At 45.3% G+C, this 13,760-nt stretch overlaps 1 protein-coding gene across 1 annotated transcript; it reads right to left on the bottom strand.

The window, feature by feature from the left end:
* Positions 1-7,743: 7,743 nt before the first annotated feature.
* On the bottom strand, positions 7,744-8,817 carry LOC146719731 (uncharacterized). Its single transcript, XM_085489592.1, has 2 exons — positions 8,587-8,817; positions 7,744-8,475 (listed from the first exon to the last, which is right to left on the bottom strand). The coding sequence occupies exons 1-2, from the start codon at positions 8,815-8,817 to the stop codon at positions 7,744-7,746; spliced, it is 963 nt and encodes a 320-aa protein (XP_085345718.1).
* Between the last annotated feature and the right edge of the window lie 4,943 nt (positions 8,818-13,760).

Genomic DNA, 13,760 nt, shown 5'->3' with positions numbered 1-13,760 from the left:
CTCCTCGTGTATTTATTCTACACAAGCATCCCGTCGCACGAGGTGTTATCGCTGCGCCGTCGTCGTACGTGCAATTTAACTGTTATCTCTTCTCCTCGAAAATCGAGCAATCATCCCTCCTGGTCGACAACTCGTAACGTTAAATCTGTAATGCTCCGCGCAAAGATCGGCAGGTAAATGATCTGCGCCGGCGTTTCCGATATTTTATATACTGGTGGTACCCTCGGTGAAAATTCGTGTATCGTGTGAACGAGTTTACCGTTGCTGTATGCACCCGCGGTCACGTTACACTCTATGCGGATAATGTTCACGTTGATAATATTAATCGCCACGTCCGATTCGTACCATTTTCGTGGTTGCAGTATACGATTCGAGAATCCCAGCAGCGATCCAATGTTGTTGGGCATGCTAAAGTTTACTCTGTATACACACTTGATCTCGCTTCTCATCGTATTGTAATTAGCGCGGAGCACGATTGGGTAATCGTCATCGTCGACACCTTTATCATTAACAGCATTATGTTTCCGGGAAAGTGCGCGTTTCAAAAATTTATGTATCGCTTGCAGTTCGTACGATTCCTCGGAAATCATAATTTCCGCGTCGTCTTTGCCGTAGTAAAATTTCTTATTCGAGGAATTCACATTCGATATAGTGTGATAAGTTTCAAAATCCGTCAGACCGAGCTCGTAGTCCGCGTCGCTCAAATCTATAGGCGGAAAGTAGGTCGCCGCGAGGACGCTACTCTTCCTAGTCAACGTTAGTGTTAGCGACTTGTTGACGAAACTGAGTTAAATAGCGTAATGTCAGCCTATAAATTCGCGGGAGCGAGAATTCAATCTCTCGAAGAAACTACAAGTACAATTGTCCGCAGATGCTCTGATCATACGTTTGATAAGAAGCGCGATTGTATTCCAACACATTTAAATATCGCACCACTTTCTCGGGAGGGTTTAAGATTGCCAAAACTGTCGAAATAGATTGCGCGATCTCCTCATTTTCTCGCGCGCCATTTATCGGTAAATTATTGCGCATGAAAACACCTTTAAAGTACGGAATGCGCATACGTTTTGCCAGTTGTAGCAATTGCACATTGGTAGTTAAACCTCGCGACGTTTTTAACGTCTTTTGACGTTTTTTTTCCCTCGCTCCTCGTACGTACCTATTTGTAAGGGGCGAGATACAGGCCGTGACCTTCCATGGCGCGATTGTGGCGTAGTATCTCTTGCAACTGACGTTGCGCGGCTTTTTTGTCGTTCACCGCTCTAGCTACGCCAGCCGCTCCGCCAACCCGGGATCCGAGCGCGCCCAGCATTGGTAGAATCCGTAAAAATCCGCCTCGTTTCGCTGTCGGAAGTATCCTCCTCTTCGTCTTCCTCTTCTTCGTCCTCGTTCTCAAGCCCATGCCGAGCTTTGTCTTGGCTTTCATCGCTGCCCAGACAGCTGTGGCCGCGGCTCTTACACCGAAACTCGAATCCTTCGCGACGATGCAAGTTTTTGCTTTCTCGTCGAGTACCTTATCCGCCCCGTGTCTCTCGGTGAGTTCGCTGCTCCGAGAGTACGCTACATCGTGCTCACGGTACGCCTCGTCCAATTGATTGACACCTTGATCGCCTCTAGCCAATCGCTTTTCCAAACGAGTTTCCGGGTCGCAAAACTGATAACCGGGGATATGAAGCTCGACCGGAAGTGCGTTTATCGCACGATTTAATACACCTGTGCCTATTTTCGTTGACATTCGCTGCAATCTCTAGACATTACTGAGCAAAGCGCGAGTTTGCGCAGCTATAAATAAACGGACGTTCGAGGTAAAATCGAGAGTGGGAAATTAAATTTGTGCGACAACCTTTGATGATACGAGTGATGAATTACGACGACAGAGTACGCTGCAGCGTGAACAAAGGTGTGCGCAAACACGGTACGATGCTACCGACAACTATACGCGCGATCGTTTGCGGCCCCTCAAACTGCGGTAAAACTAACGTGTTGATAAGCCTGCTGGAAAGTCCGCACGGCGTGCGTTTTGAGAAGGTGTACGTGTACTCGAAATTGCTGCAACAACCAATATCGTTATCTGAAGGATTTGTTGACGTCGATTGACGAAATTGGCTACTTTACATTCTTCAATAACAGGGACGTCATTCCACCGAGCGATGCATGTCCAAATTCAATTTTTGTCTTTGATGACGTGGCATGTGACAAGCAAGATACGATAAGAGAGTACTTCTCAATGGGACGCCACTCGAACATCGACTGCTTTTTTCTCTGTCAGACATACGCGAGAATACCGAAACATCTTATACGCAACAATGCGAACCTGCTAATCCTGTTTAAACAGGACGCCACCAATTTGAAGCACGTGTACAACGATCACGTGAATACCGACATGTCGTATGAAGATTTCAGTGAGTTATGTCGTGCTTGTTGGCAGCAAAAGTATGGATTTCTAGTGATAGACAAGGACAGGTCGCTTACGAACGGGCGATACAGAAAAGGATTTAACGAGTTCGCGATACCGCAGAGCCATTAGTCGTCGCCGACAATCTTCCCGCGGAGGAACGCGAGGAGATGAAAACTCTAGAGAGTGCTGCCGATGGCTGATAATATTCGCGAGCGTAAAAAGACGGCCAAGGAAATTGCGAAGACGGCCGAATCGATCCGCACAAAATTTCGCGCTCTGAAGACCGGAAAGATCGATGACGATATTACGGTCAAGACTCACTTTAAACCTATTATCGAGCCGCTACAAAAGATTGCCGACAACGCGACGATTTTGGTGAAAAACGAGCCTAACACTGACGACGGCGGTGTGAAGATCGAGACGTGGTATAAGGAGGGGACGACACCGAAAAAGAGAAAACGTAAAACCATCAAACGATATAGAGGAGGAAGAAAAGGAGAAGGAGGAAGAGGAGGAGAAGATACCGAAAAAGAGAAAACATGTGCAAGATATTTCGAAGCCATTGGACGCTTCACTGCTGATAATCTTTACTCCGAAAAGCGCACAACCTGTGAATCCGTCCGAAATATTTCTTCGACACTGGTTAAGATCGTCGGAAGGTCAACAAATGATGCGAAAGGATTGGGGGCCATTAGGACAAGAGTACATGGACGCTCTTCTCAGTGCTGATGAGAAGAAAGAGATTGATAATGTATACGGAGTCTATTTCGGCGAGAATAAAATGCACATCGGAAACAAGCGATTTGCGATTGACAAAGATGACAATATAATTATAGGCGACATGTGGTACATTGGAACGCCCGGATTGTACGAGTTGATTTTCAAGATAGGCCTGATTACCGGGAGGACGATTTGCGAAAATACAAGCACATATTATTGGCGACAAACGCGCATAAACGCAATTTTGATGCGCAAGGTCGTGTGAAAAGTAGCATGGGGGACAAGTACAAATATATTATTGTTACGTCTCGTGGGGTCGCGGCTGCGAAAATTTGAATGCAGAGCTCGGCTTTTTCCACGAGACACGATCGCTATTACGGGTACGCGAATCTATGCGATTCTCCCCGGGGATACCCGCGATCTGAGGTTATTCGCGCTGGAACTGAGGTGATCGGATTATTGCGTGGGACCTACCTGTGACTCTACTGTAATAAAGATAGCTTCGTCGATTGCTCTATGCGAAACGTCGTTGGGGTTGCGTAAGTAATCTTCGTACGTAAACTGACAAAGCTCGCACAAATCACCGATTCGCGTGAGGGTAAGTCGGAAGTTGCAGACTCCGCAATTTATTCCGATAGGTGTTCCGCCTATGATTAGAGTATGCTTCCGAATCCTTGTCCAAAGTAATTTCGAGACTCTAGGTAAGGTGGAGTAGCATGAAATGCAGAGAGCTGCCTTAGTCTCAAAATGGATGTACCCGACACCAACTTGGCAATAGAATAAGGGTTCAAACGGTACAAAGAGATTAACTTCTGGAGGAGGAGTTATACCTCTAAGGGTGAGTGGGCACATTTGTGTTTGTTGCGTAATCGAATTGATAATGCGTCATTCGCTCGTAGATCTTCGGTGAACCTGGCAGTTATCGAGAAGTTAGTAGTCGTCGGCAAAACCGTCGGTAATTGTTCAGTAAAACACTGGTAAGGTGCCAGTAAGGTGTCGATAACCCGTTGGTAAAAGAACGTTCGTCGGTATATGGTTGGTAATGTCGGTATAAGAACGTATGTTGGTATATAGTCGGTAATGTCGGTAAAAGAACGTATGTCGGTATATTGTCGATAACGTCGGTAAAAGAACGTATGTCGGTATATCGTCGGTAATGTCGGTAAAAAAACGTATGTTGGTATATTGTCGATAACGTCGGTAAAAGAACGTATGTCGGTATATCGTCGGTAATGTTGGTAAATCGAAAGTGTTCTCAATTGATTATTGTTTAAATGACTACTTTGTTGTACGGATTTACGAAGTTATTTCTTGAGACACAAGATTTTTAAGAGATTGAACTATTTGCGTTTTTCCGTGTTAGAATTCCGAGGGTGGCACCGCATGTGGTGGTCGACCCTAGTTTTATAGCCCGACCTTTTTTTTATAGCTTCCGCAGTGACGATGGAAAAGAGGAAAAATGCGTCGGAGATTTTTCTAGAATGTTCCCTTCCACGTGGTAGAAGCGTCTCTGAATTTGCTAACACGCGCGATTCCTTAGGTTAACGTGAATTTCACTTACCTTTAGTAGCACTTTCTTGATCGTGTCGGCTCGTACTTGGAGGTAGTGCGTGCGGCGAGGGTCGTTCACTGGGATGTTTGGCGGCGGCAGGCGTCGTGGTTGGAACGTTATTGGTATGCACTTCCACTGTAGGAGTTCGTCGTTGTTATTATTTTTAATGTTGAAAATGTCCTCGTATTCAGGATCGGCCTGATACTCCACTCCGAGAAATTGAGAATATTCCTCGGTCGCTGATTCACGATAGAGTCGGTTTAGTTTTCGTAGTTGATTCTTCCTTCCCGCGCGTCGCGTCTTAGGCATATTGAATTTGATGCATCCTCTGAATGATTACTCAAATAAGGAGGGTTGATATGCGGCGGACCTCACTATCAATTCCTTATTTTGGCAAATGCTGAGAATGTTAATTCTAACTGTGATGAGCGGTGGTCCGCTCCAAAACAGTTTAAATTATTCTGAATTCAAACGCCGTATGACAGATTTAAACGCTATCGTATTTTATCACGGGAGTGAAAGTTTTGAAGAGTACTGAACACTAGTTTTCACACATGAATACACTGATTTATTCGTATAGTAGTACAGGATTTGAAACTAGAACTTAAAATTTAGACTTAGACTTAGAATTTAGATTTTAGAGTTAGGATATTATATTTAGAGTTAGAACTTTAGAATTAGAGTTAGGATTTAGAATTTGGACTCAGAGTTAGAATTTAGAAGTGCGACTGTACTGTTCGGTGTCGCGCAGAGAACTGACGAAATTCGGGACTGCTCTGAGGTCCTTCGTTTTGGCGGCTCGGGCCAGCGGCGGCCTGGAGAGGGGGAACTCTCCGGAGTAGGGGCTCTCACCGTGGTGGGAGACCCTTAGGCGCTACGAAGCGCCACGCTTAGTTTCTAGGCGGAGTTAAGCGTCATGGCCGGCTTTGGCGCGCTTTTCAAATGATGTTTGATAGTTTTAGGATTTATTTCTTATAGATGGAAAAAAATTTACATACCCGGACATAGTAATGAAGCCGGACGTGACATGAGAAGTATATATTTTTTGTTATATATTTTATATATATGGTATAATATATATTATGTTATACAATGATTGATAAAAATAACATTAAATAACATTGTTTTTATGTATCCAAGAGTTGTGCGAACTGTCGAATCCCAGCCATTTCACGTAAACCTCGTCACCCCTCCTGCGCAGTATTTTCTCCACGAGGTACACATCCGGACAATTTGCGCGATGCAGCTCGTGCTCGTAAAACGCTCCAGCGATAGATGTCTTGCGATAATCCTCGAGTAGATATGTTACGGGATTAGTATGCTGCACTTTAACAATCTTAAACACCTCGGTTATCCAATTTGGCGTGTAACCCTTCTCGAAAAGTTGTTTGTACTTGCTGACGCGTACTTGATCACCTACTATGAACTTTGCCGGGCCCGCGATTTTTACACGATTGTACACGGTAGCCAAGAGTCTTTCGGCGATCGCGGGAGTAACGTCGGCGGGTCGCATACCAATCGTTCGATGCTTGCGTCCGTTGTAATCTGATACGAGGCGTGGCAGTATGTCGAACCACTTGTAAGTGCCATTCAGCGTAAACATCTTCCACATATCGTTCTTTAGTGTGCGATTGAATCGCTCGACGACCGACGCCTTCAATATCGAATACGTAGAATAGTGATTAATGTCATGTTTTCGCATAAGTCGTTGCACATCGGCGTTGTAAAATTCCTTTCCGTTATCGGTTTGCATGTTTTTCGGACATCTCTTGCTATCCCGAATTATCTCAGCGATTGCGTCAGCTGTCTCGCTTCCTCCTTTACTCTTGAGTGGTACAGCTCACGCATACTTGCTCAACACATCGATGACGGTGAGTATGTAGTGGTAACCTCTGTTGAAACGGGAGTACGGACGCATCTCGAAAATGTCAGCTTGCCACAGATCATCGTATCCTCGCACTATGACATGCCTTCGAGGGAAATTTTTTCTCGCTGACGCGTGCAACTCGTTTACCAACTGCCTTCTCTCCAAACTATGTTACTCGTTGTTATTTTCACTATTCATTCTCGTTTGTTCACGTTGTTTCGGGGTTCTTTCACGTTCGTACCACGTTGTTTCGGGGTTTGTTCACGTTGTTTCGGGGTTGTTTCGGGGTTTGTTCACGTTGTTTCGGGGTTGTTTCAGGGTTCGTTCACGTTGTTTCGGGGTTCGTTCACGTTGTTTCGAGGTTGTTTAGGGGTTCTTTCACGTTGTTTCGGGGTTCGTTCACGTTGTTTCGGGGTTCTTTCGAGTTAGGCAGTCGTTATAGCGTAGTTCACTCCCGTCCTTGACCCATTCGAAAATCGTCTTTGACTCGTTTGCAGCCTTTTTCACAGTCGTTTCTGATCCGTTCGCAGCCGCTTTTGAATCGATCGTAACCGTCCCTGACCTGTTTGCAACCCTTATTGAGTTGGTGATAGCCTTGTATGTAACCTTTAAGGACTTGTTCGTAGCCTCGTTCGCAACTCTGTTTGACATGATCGTAACCTCGATCGTAGCGGTCGCGTTCACCACCGTTTCCAAGTCGTTCACTGCTGCTTCCGGGTCGGTCACTGATACTACTCATTGTTGTTTGGTAGCATGTCGATCGTAACCACTTCTTCTAGACGTTTGTTTGATAGACGTTTCCGAGCCAACCGCTCATTAGATGTCTGAGATAGTGTTTGGCGTACGCAAAAGTTCTTTTATCGCAGTCTCCAACGCTCGTACATCCTTCTCTAACGCAGCCAGCTTCTCATCTAACTCTTTCTGTTGGACCATCAATGTTTTAAAGCACTCTTCCAGGTACAATTTGTTGACGGCATCGGTATCCGCCTCAGGTTGCGCTACACGGCGAATCTTGCGCGATCTCGCGTCATAATCTGTAGCGACGCGACATAGAGCGTTTTTACGCACACATCTCATCAATGTGTGCCAATGATCACCGGTTGTATCAATTCTCCTCTCGAATAATCCAAATTTATTGATAGACATTTTTTGCAATGCTTTGTAGAGTGTCACGCGATGGACTGAATAGATTGTCGGAACCCTTGTTTAATTTATAATAATGCCCGCTTCCCGCAGTTCTTCGATGATCGACAGGATCTCGTTGTCATGCGCGTTGTTGCCAGCTTGGCGCGAAGCGTCGAGCAATCGTAGGCGATCCACTAGCTCGTTGGGGTTGTCCCAGTGCACGTAATCCATCTTATTGTCGGTTAGCGTCATAGCGCGAGGCATTCCAGTGCCAGATTTTGGGCTCTCCACCCGCGTCAACGGTGCGATTATATATTTGTACTTGTCCCCCTTGCTACCCTTCACACGACCTTGCGCATCAAAATTGCGTTTATGCACGTTTGTCGTCAACAATATGTGCTTGTATTTTTGCAAATCGTCCTCCTGGTAATCGGGTCTTTTCTTGAAGATCAACTCGTACAATCTGGGCGTTCCAATGTACCGCGTGTCGCCTATGATTATATTGTCATCTTTGTCAATCGCGAATCGCTTGCTGCCGAGCCGCATTTCATTCTCGTCGAAATAGACTCCGTATACATTATCAATTTCGTTCGTCTCATCAGCACCGAGGAGAGCGTCCATGTACTTTTGTCCTAATGGCCCCCAATCCTTTCGCATCATTTGTCGACCTTCCGACGATCTTAACCAGTGTCGAAGGGATATTTCGGGCGGGTTACGCGTGGTTTCGAAAACATTTTCGTCTACGAGTGCTTTGGGTATCACAGATTGTGCGCTTATTGGTGTAGATGTTGTCGGCAGTGAAGCGTCCAATGGCTTCGAAATATCATATTTTTTCTTTTTCAATTCCTCCTCTTTATATCGCTTGATAATTTTATGTTTTCTCTTTTTCGGTGTCTCCCCCTCATACCGTGTTTCGATCTTCACACCGTCATCGTCGTCGTCGTCGTCGTCGGTGTTAGGCTCGTTTTTCACCGAAATTGTCGCGTTGTCGACAATCTTTTGTAGCGGCTCGATAATAGGTTTAAAGTGAGTCTTGACGGCGATATCATCATCGATCTTTCCGGTCTTCAGAGCGCGGTGTTTCTTGCGGATAGATTCGGCCGTCTTCACAATCTCCTTGGCAACCTTTTCACGCTCGCGAATATTATCAGCCATCTTAAACTCTAGAGAGTGCTGTCGACGACTAATGGCTCCGCGGTATCGCGAACTCGTTAAATCCTTTTCTGTATCGCCCGTTCGTAAACGAGCTGTCCTTGTCTATCACTAGAAATCCATACTTTTGTTGCCAACATGTACGACATAACTCCCCGAAATCCTCATACGACATGTCGGTATTCACGTGATCGTTGTACACGTGCTTCAAATTGGTAGCGTCCTGTTTAAATAGGATTAGCAGGTTCGCGTTGTCGCGTATAAGATGTTTCGGTATTCTCGTGTATGTCTGACAGAGATAGAAGCAGTCGATGTTCGAGTGGCGCCCCATTGAGAAGTACTCTCTTATCGTATCTTGCTTGTCGCATGCCACGTCATCAAAGACAAAAATTGAATTTGGACATGCCTCGCTCGGTGGAATGACGTCACTGTTATTTGAGAATGTAAAGTAGCCGATTTCGTCAATCGACGTCATTAAATCTTCCAAATAGCGATATTTCGGCTGTTGCAGCGATTTAGAGTACACGTACACGTTCTCGAAACGCACACCGTGCGGACTTTCCAGCAGGCTTATCAACACGTTGGTTTTACCACAATTCGAGGGGCCGCAAACGATCGCGCGTATAGTTGTCGGTAGCATCGTACCGTGTTTGCGCACACCTTTGTTCACGCTGCAGCGTACTCTGTCGTCGTAATTCATCACTCGTATCGTCAGAGGTTGTCGCACGAATTGCATTTTCTCACTCCCGATTTGATCTCCAACGTCCGCCTATTTATAGCTGCGCGGACTCGCGCTTTGCTCAGTATCGTCTAGAGATTGCAACGGATGTCAACGAAAATAGGCACAGGTGTATTAAATCGTGCGATAAACGCACTTCCGGTCGAGCTTCATATTCCCGGCTATCAATTTTGCGACCCGGGAACTCGTTTGGAAAAGCGATTGGCTAGAGGTGATCAAGGTGTCAACCCATTGGACGCGGCGTGCCGTGAACACGATATAGCGTACTCTCGGAGCAGCGAACTCACCGAGAGACACGCTGCGGATAAGGTACTTGCCGAGAAAGCGAAAACTCGCATCGTCGCGAAAAACTCGAGTCTCGGTGAGAGAGCCGCGGCCGCAGTTGTCTGGGCAGCGATGAAAGCCAAGACAAAGCTCGGCATGGGCTTGAAGAAGAGGACGAAGAAGAGGAGGAGGAGGGTACTTTCGGCAGCGAAACGAGGCGGATTTTTGCCGATTTTACCAATGCTGGGCGCGCTCGGATCCCTGGTCGGCGGAGCGGCTGGCGTAGCAAAAGCGGTAAACGACAATAAAGCCGCGCAACGTCAGTTGCAAGAGATACTACGCCACAATCGCGCCATGGAAGGCCGCGGACTGTATCTCGCCCCTTACAAATATGGACGAGGAGCGAGGAAAAAAAAAACGTCAAAAAAACGTTAAAAATGCCGCAAGGTGTAACTACAAATGTGCAATTGCTACAACTTGCAAAACGTATGCACATTCCAAATTTTAAAAGTGTATTTATGCGCAATAATTTACCGATAAATAGCGCGCGAGAAAATGAGAGCGGTATCGTCAATCTGGACAGCACAGACGGTCCTGGCACTCATTGGGTGGCGTATGCAAAAAGGGGAAATCGCGCAATCTATTTCGACAGTTTTGGCAATCTTCGACCACCCGAGGAATTGGTGCGATATTTAAACGTGCCGAAATTGGAATACAATTACACCTCTTATCAAACGTATGATCAGAGTATCTGTGGACAATTGTGCTTGCAGTTTCTCCGAGAGATTGAATTTTAGTTCAACTTGCAGCGAATTTAAAGACTGACATTGCGCTATTTAACTCAGTTTTGTCAACATGTCGCTAACACTAACATTGACTGGGAAGAGTAGCGTCCTCGCGGCGACCTACTTTCCGCCCATAGATTTGAGCGACGCGGACTACGAGCTCGGTCTGACGGATTTTGAAACTTATCACACTATATCGAATGTGAATTCCTCGAATAATAAATTTTACTATGGCAAAGACGGTGCGGAAATTACGATTCCCGAGGGATCGTACGAGCTGCAAGCGATACATGAATTTTTGAAACGCGCACTTTCCCGAAAACATAATGCTGTTAGTGATAAAGGTGTCGACGATGATGATTATCCAATCGTGCTCCGCACTAATTACAATACGATGAGAAGCGAGATCAAGTGTGCCTACAGAATAATCTTTAGCATGCCCAACAACATTGGATCGCTGCTGGGATTCTCGAATCGTATACTGCAACCGCGAAAATGGCACAAATCGAACATGGCGATTAATATTATCAACGTGAACATTATCCGCATAGAGTGTAACGTGACCGCGGGTGCATACAGCAACGATAAACTCGTTCACACGATACACGAATTTTCACCGAGGATACCACCAGGATATAAGATATCGGAAACGCCGGCGCAGATCATTTACCTGCCGGTCTTCGTACCGAGCATTACTGATTTAGTGTTACGCGTTACTGATCAGGAGGGACGATTGCTCGATTTTCGAGGTGAAGAGATAACAATTAGATTGCACGTACGACGGCGGGCCACCCTCGTGCGACGGGATGCTCGTGTTGAATAAAGACACGAAGAACACAATCAGGCCAGCAGCAACATCATTCGCTAATATCAAATCAACCGCGAAGAAGAGACTTACCTCGTCAAACGTTGCGTTTTTACAATTTTTGGGATTTGCGGTGCGCGCCATCTGAACAATGACTGAGATTCTCAACATCGAGGAAGAGTCAGTCTTTGACGATCGCATCGTCAAGATTGAGACTCACACATACAACCCGTTTGCCAACACAACATTTGGATACAGCGACGAGACAAGAATACCCATACAACAACAGGATTTATATACGTTGCCGTATGAGAGTTTCCTCTACATCGAGGGTGAACTGCGGATAACTCATCCAGTTGAGGGATCCAATGTGATGCTGGGAAATAATTGCGTCGCATTCATGTTTGACGAAATTCGCTACGAGCTCGATGGTGTGGAGATTGATCGCAACAGGAATGTGGGAATAACAAGTCTGCTGAAAAATTATGTAACAATGTCATCCGATAGAAGCGTGATTATGCGAAATGCAGGCTGGGATAGCCCGACTACTGTGAATGGATACTTTAATTTTTGAGTACCGCTGCACATGTTGCTGGGATTTTGCGAGGATTACAAACGCGTTGTTATTAATGCGCGTCATGAGTTGATCCTAATACGAGCGCGCAACGACAATAATTGTCTGTATGGAAATTCTGCACTGGAGCCTGTGATCAACATATTCAAGATACAATGGCGAATGCCACACGTGTTGTTGAGCGAGATTAAGAAGCTGTCGATGCTGCGCGCTCTGGAAAGCGGACGTTACCTCAGCATGGGTTTCCGCTCGTGGGATCTATACGAATTTCCGCTATTGCAGCGTACGACCAAGCGTTCGTGGGCCATTAAGACCGCGACTCAACTGGAGAAGCCGCGATATGTAATTTTTGCTCTGCAGACAGGGCGTAAAAATGTCATGTCCGAGGATACGAGTCGATTCGACAACTGTAAATTAACCAACGTGAAACTCTATCTGAACTCGGAATGTTATCCGTACGACGATATGAATCTGGATTTCGATAGAAACAGATGGTCGATTCTGTATGACACGTATGCGCGTTTTTGCAAAAATTATTACGGATACGAGTATCTCGAGCCGAGCCTCACCATCACACGGTTTTTACAAAACGGTCCGTTTGTGATTATCGATTGTTCTCGACAAAACGAATCGGTCAAGAGCGCAACGGTGGATGTGAGATTGGAATTTGAGTGTAAGGAGAATATACCTAATAATACCACTGCGTACTGCCTCATTATGCACGATCGTGTGATCCAATACAACCCGTTGACCAACGTTGTGCGCAAAATCACCTAAAAATGTTTACACAACTACGCGTGTAAGGGAGGGGGAGGAGGATACATAATCATGATGATGCGAGATGTCTGATGTTAGTGAAGTAATACCTCTCGACTGACTCACATCGAAGAAATCATGTCCGCACCAACGTTTGTCGACCTGCAAGGATTTATCCTAAACAAGCGATTTATCGTAAAGGAAGCGGCAATCCTGAGAAGAGGATATATCATGTCGCACTATTTCTTCGCATGCCCTGTGCCGTGGAGCGTGCTTATAAAGTCGGAAAGGCGCCAGGCCTCATGGATAACTCAGCATCATCACAGCTTGCAATGGGAGGATGGAAATGTTCCATACTGCATGGTTAAGCGCTTGATCACGGCAGCTATCAATGGCATAAATGAACAAGACGAGGAGGAAGAGTCCTCTCTCGTGTATGTAAAAGGACTCGAAAAGCGAAAGTGGCTTGCCGAAATAGTCGACGATGTGTGCAGCGGTTTCATCATTGAGACCTTGGATGCCATATATGAAGATGTGCCTGCATTAAATAAATTAGATCCCACATATACTCTACGATGTAATAAACATGTAAAAAATTGCGCGTTACAAAATGTATTTAAATTATTCAATTGGTGGTCGGCTAATCGCGACAATCATCCGTTTTTTGAATAAACATATTATTTACATACTATTCTCATTGTTATTTTTCCTAACCAGATATTTCTAAGAATTCCTTTTACCCCCACTACTTTTAAATATTTCTCACGCAATCGTATTTCTAAGAATTTCTTTTACCCCCTCTCCTAATATTTTAAATATTTCTCACGCAATCGTATTTCTAAGAATTCCTTTTACCCCCACTACTTTTAAAAATTTGTCTTTCCCTCCAGATATATTTCTAAGAATCCCCCTCTCCTAATATTTTAAATATTTCTCTTTGTTCTTTTCCTCCAGATATATTTCTAAGAATCCCCCTCTCCTAATATTTTAAAAATGACCGTTACTCGATTATTAGTACCTTAT

The sequence above is a fragment of the Nylanderia fulva genome, unplaced genomic scaffold, assembly GCF_048542155.1.
Source record: "Nylanderia fulva isolate GAGA-0341 unplaced genomic scaffold, ASM4854215v1 Scaffold883, whole genome shotgun sequence".
NCBI lineage: Eukaryota > Metazoa > Arthropoda > Insecta > Hymenoptera > Formicidae > Nylanderia > Nylanderia fulva.
This window is presented reverse-complemented; position numbering and strand designations above follow the sequence as displayed.

Excerpts from the sequence above, each read along its gene's own strand:
- LOC146719731 (XM_085489592.1), bottom strand. The coding sequence starts at position 8,817 with ATGGCTGATAATATTCGCGAGCGTGAAAAGGTTGCCAAGGAGATTGTG. Across the intron at positions 8,476-8,586 it reads ACGACGACGACGATGACGGT|CCATTGGACGCTTCACTGCC; the intron begins GTGAAGATCGAA and ends GATATTTCGAAG.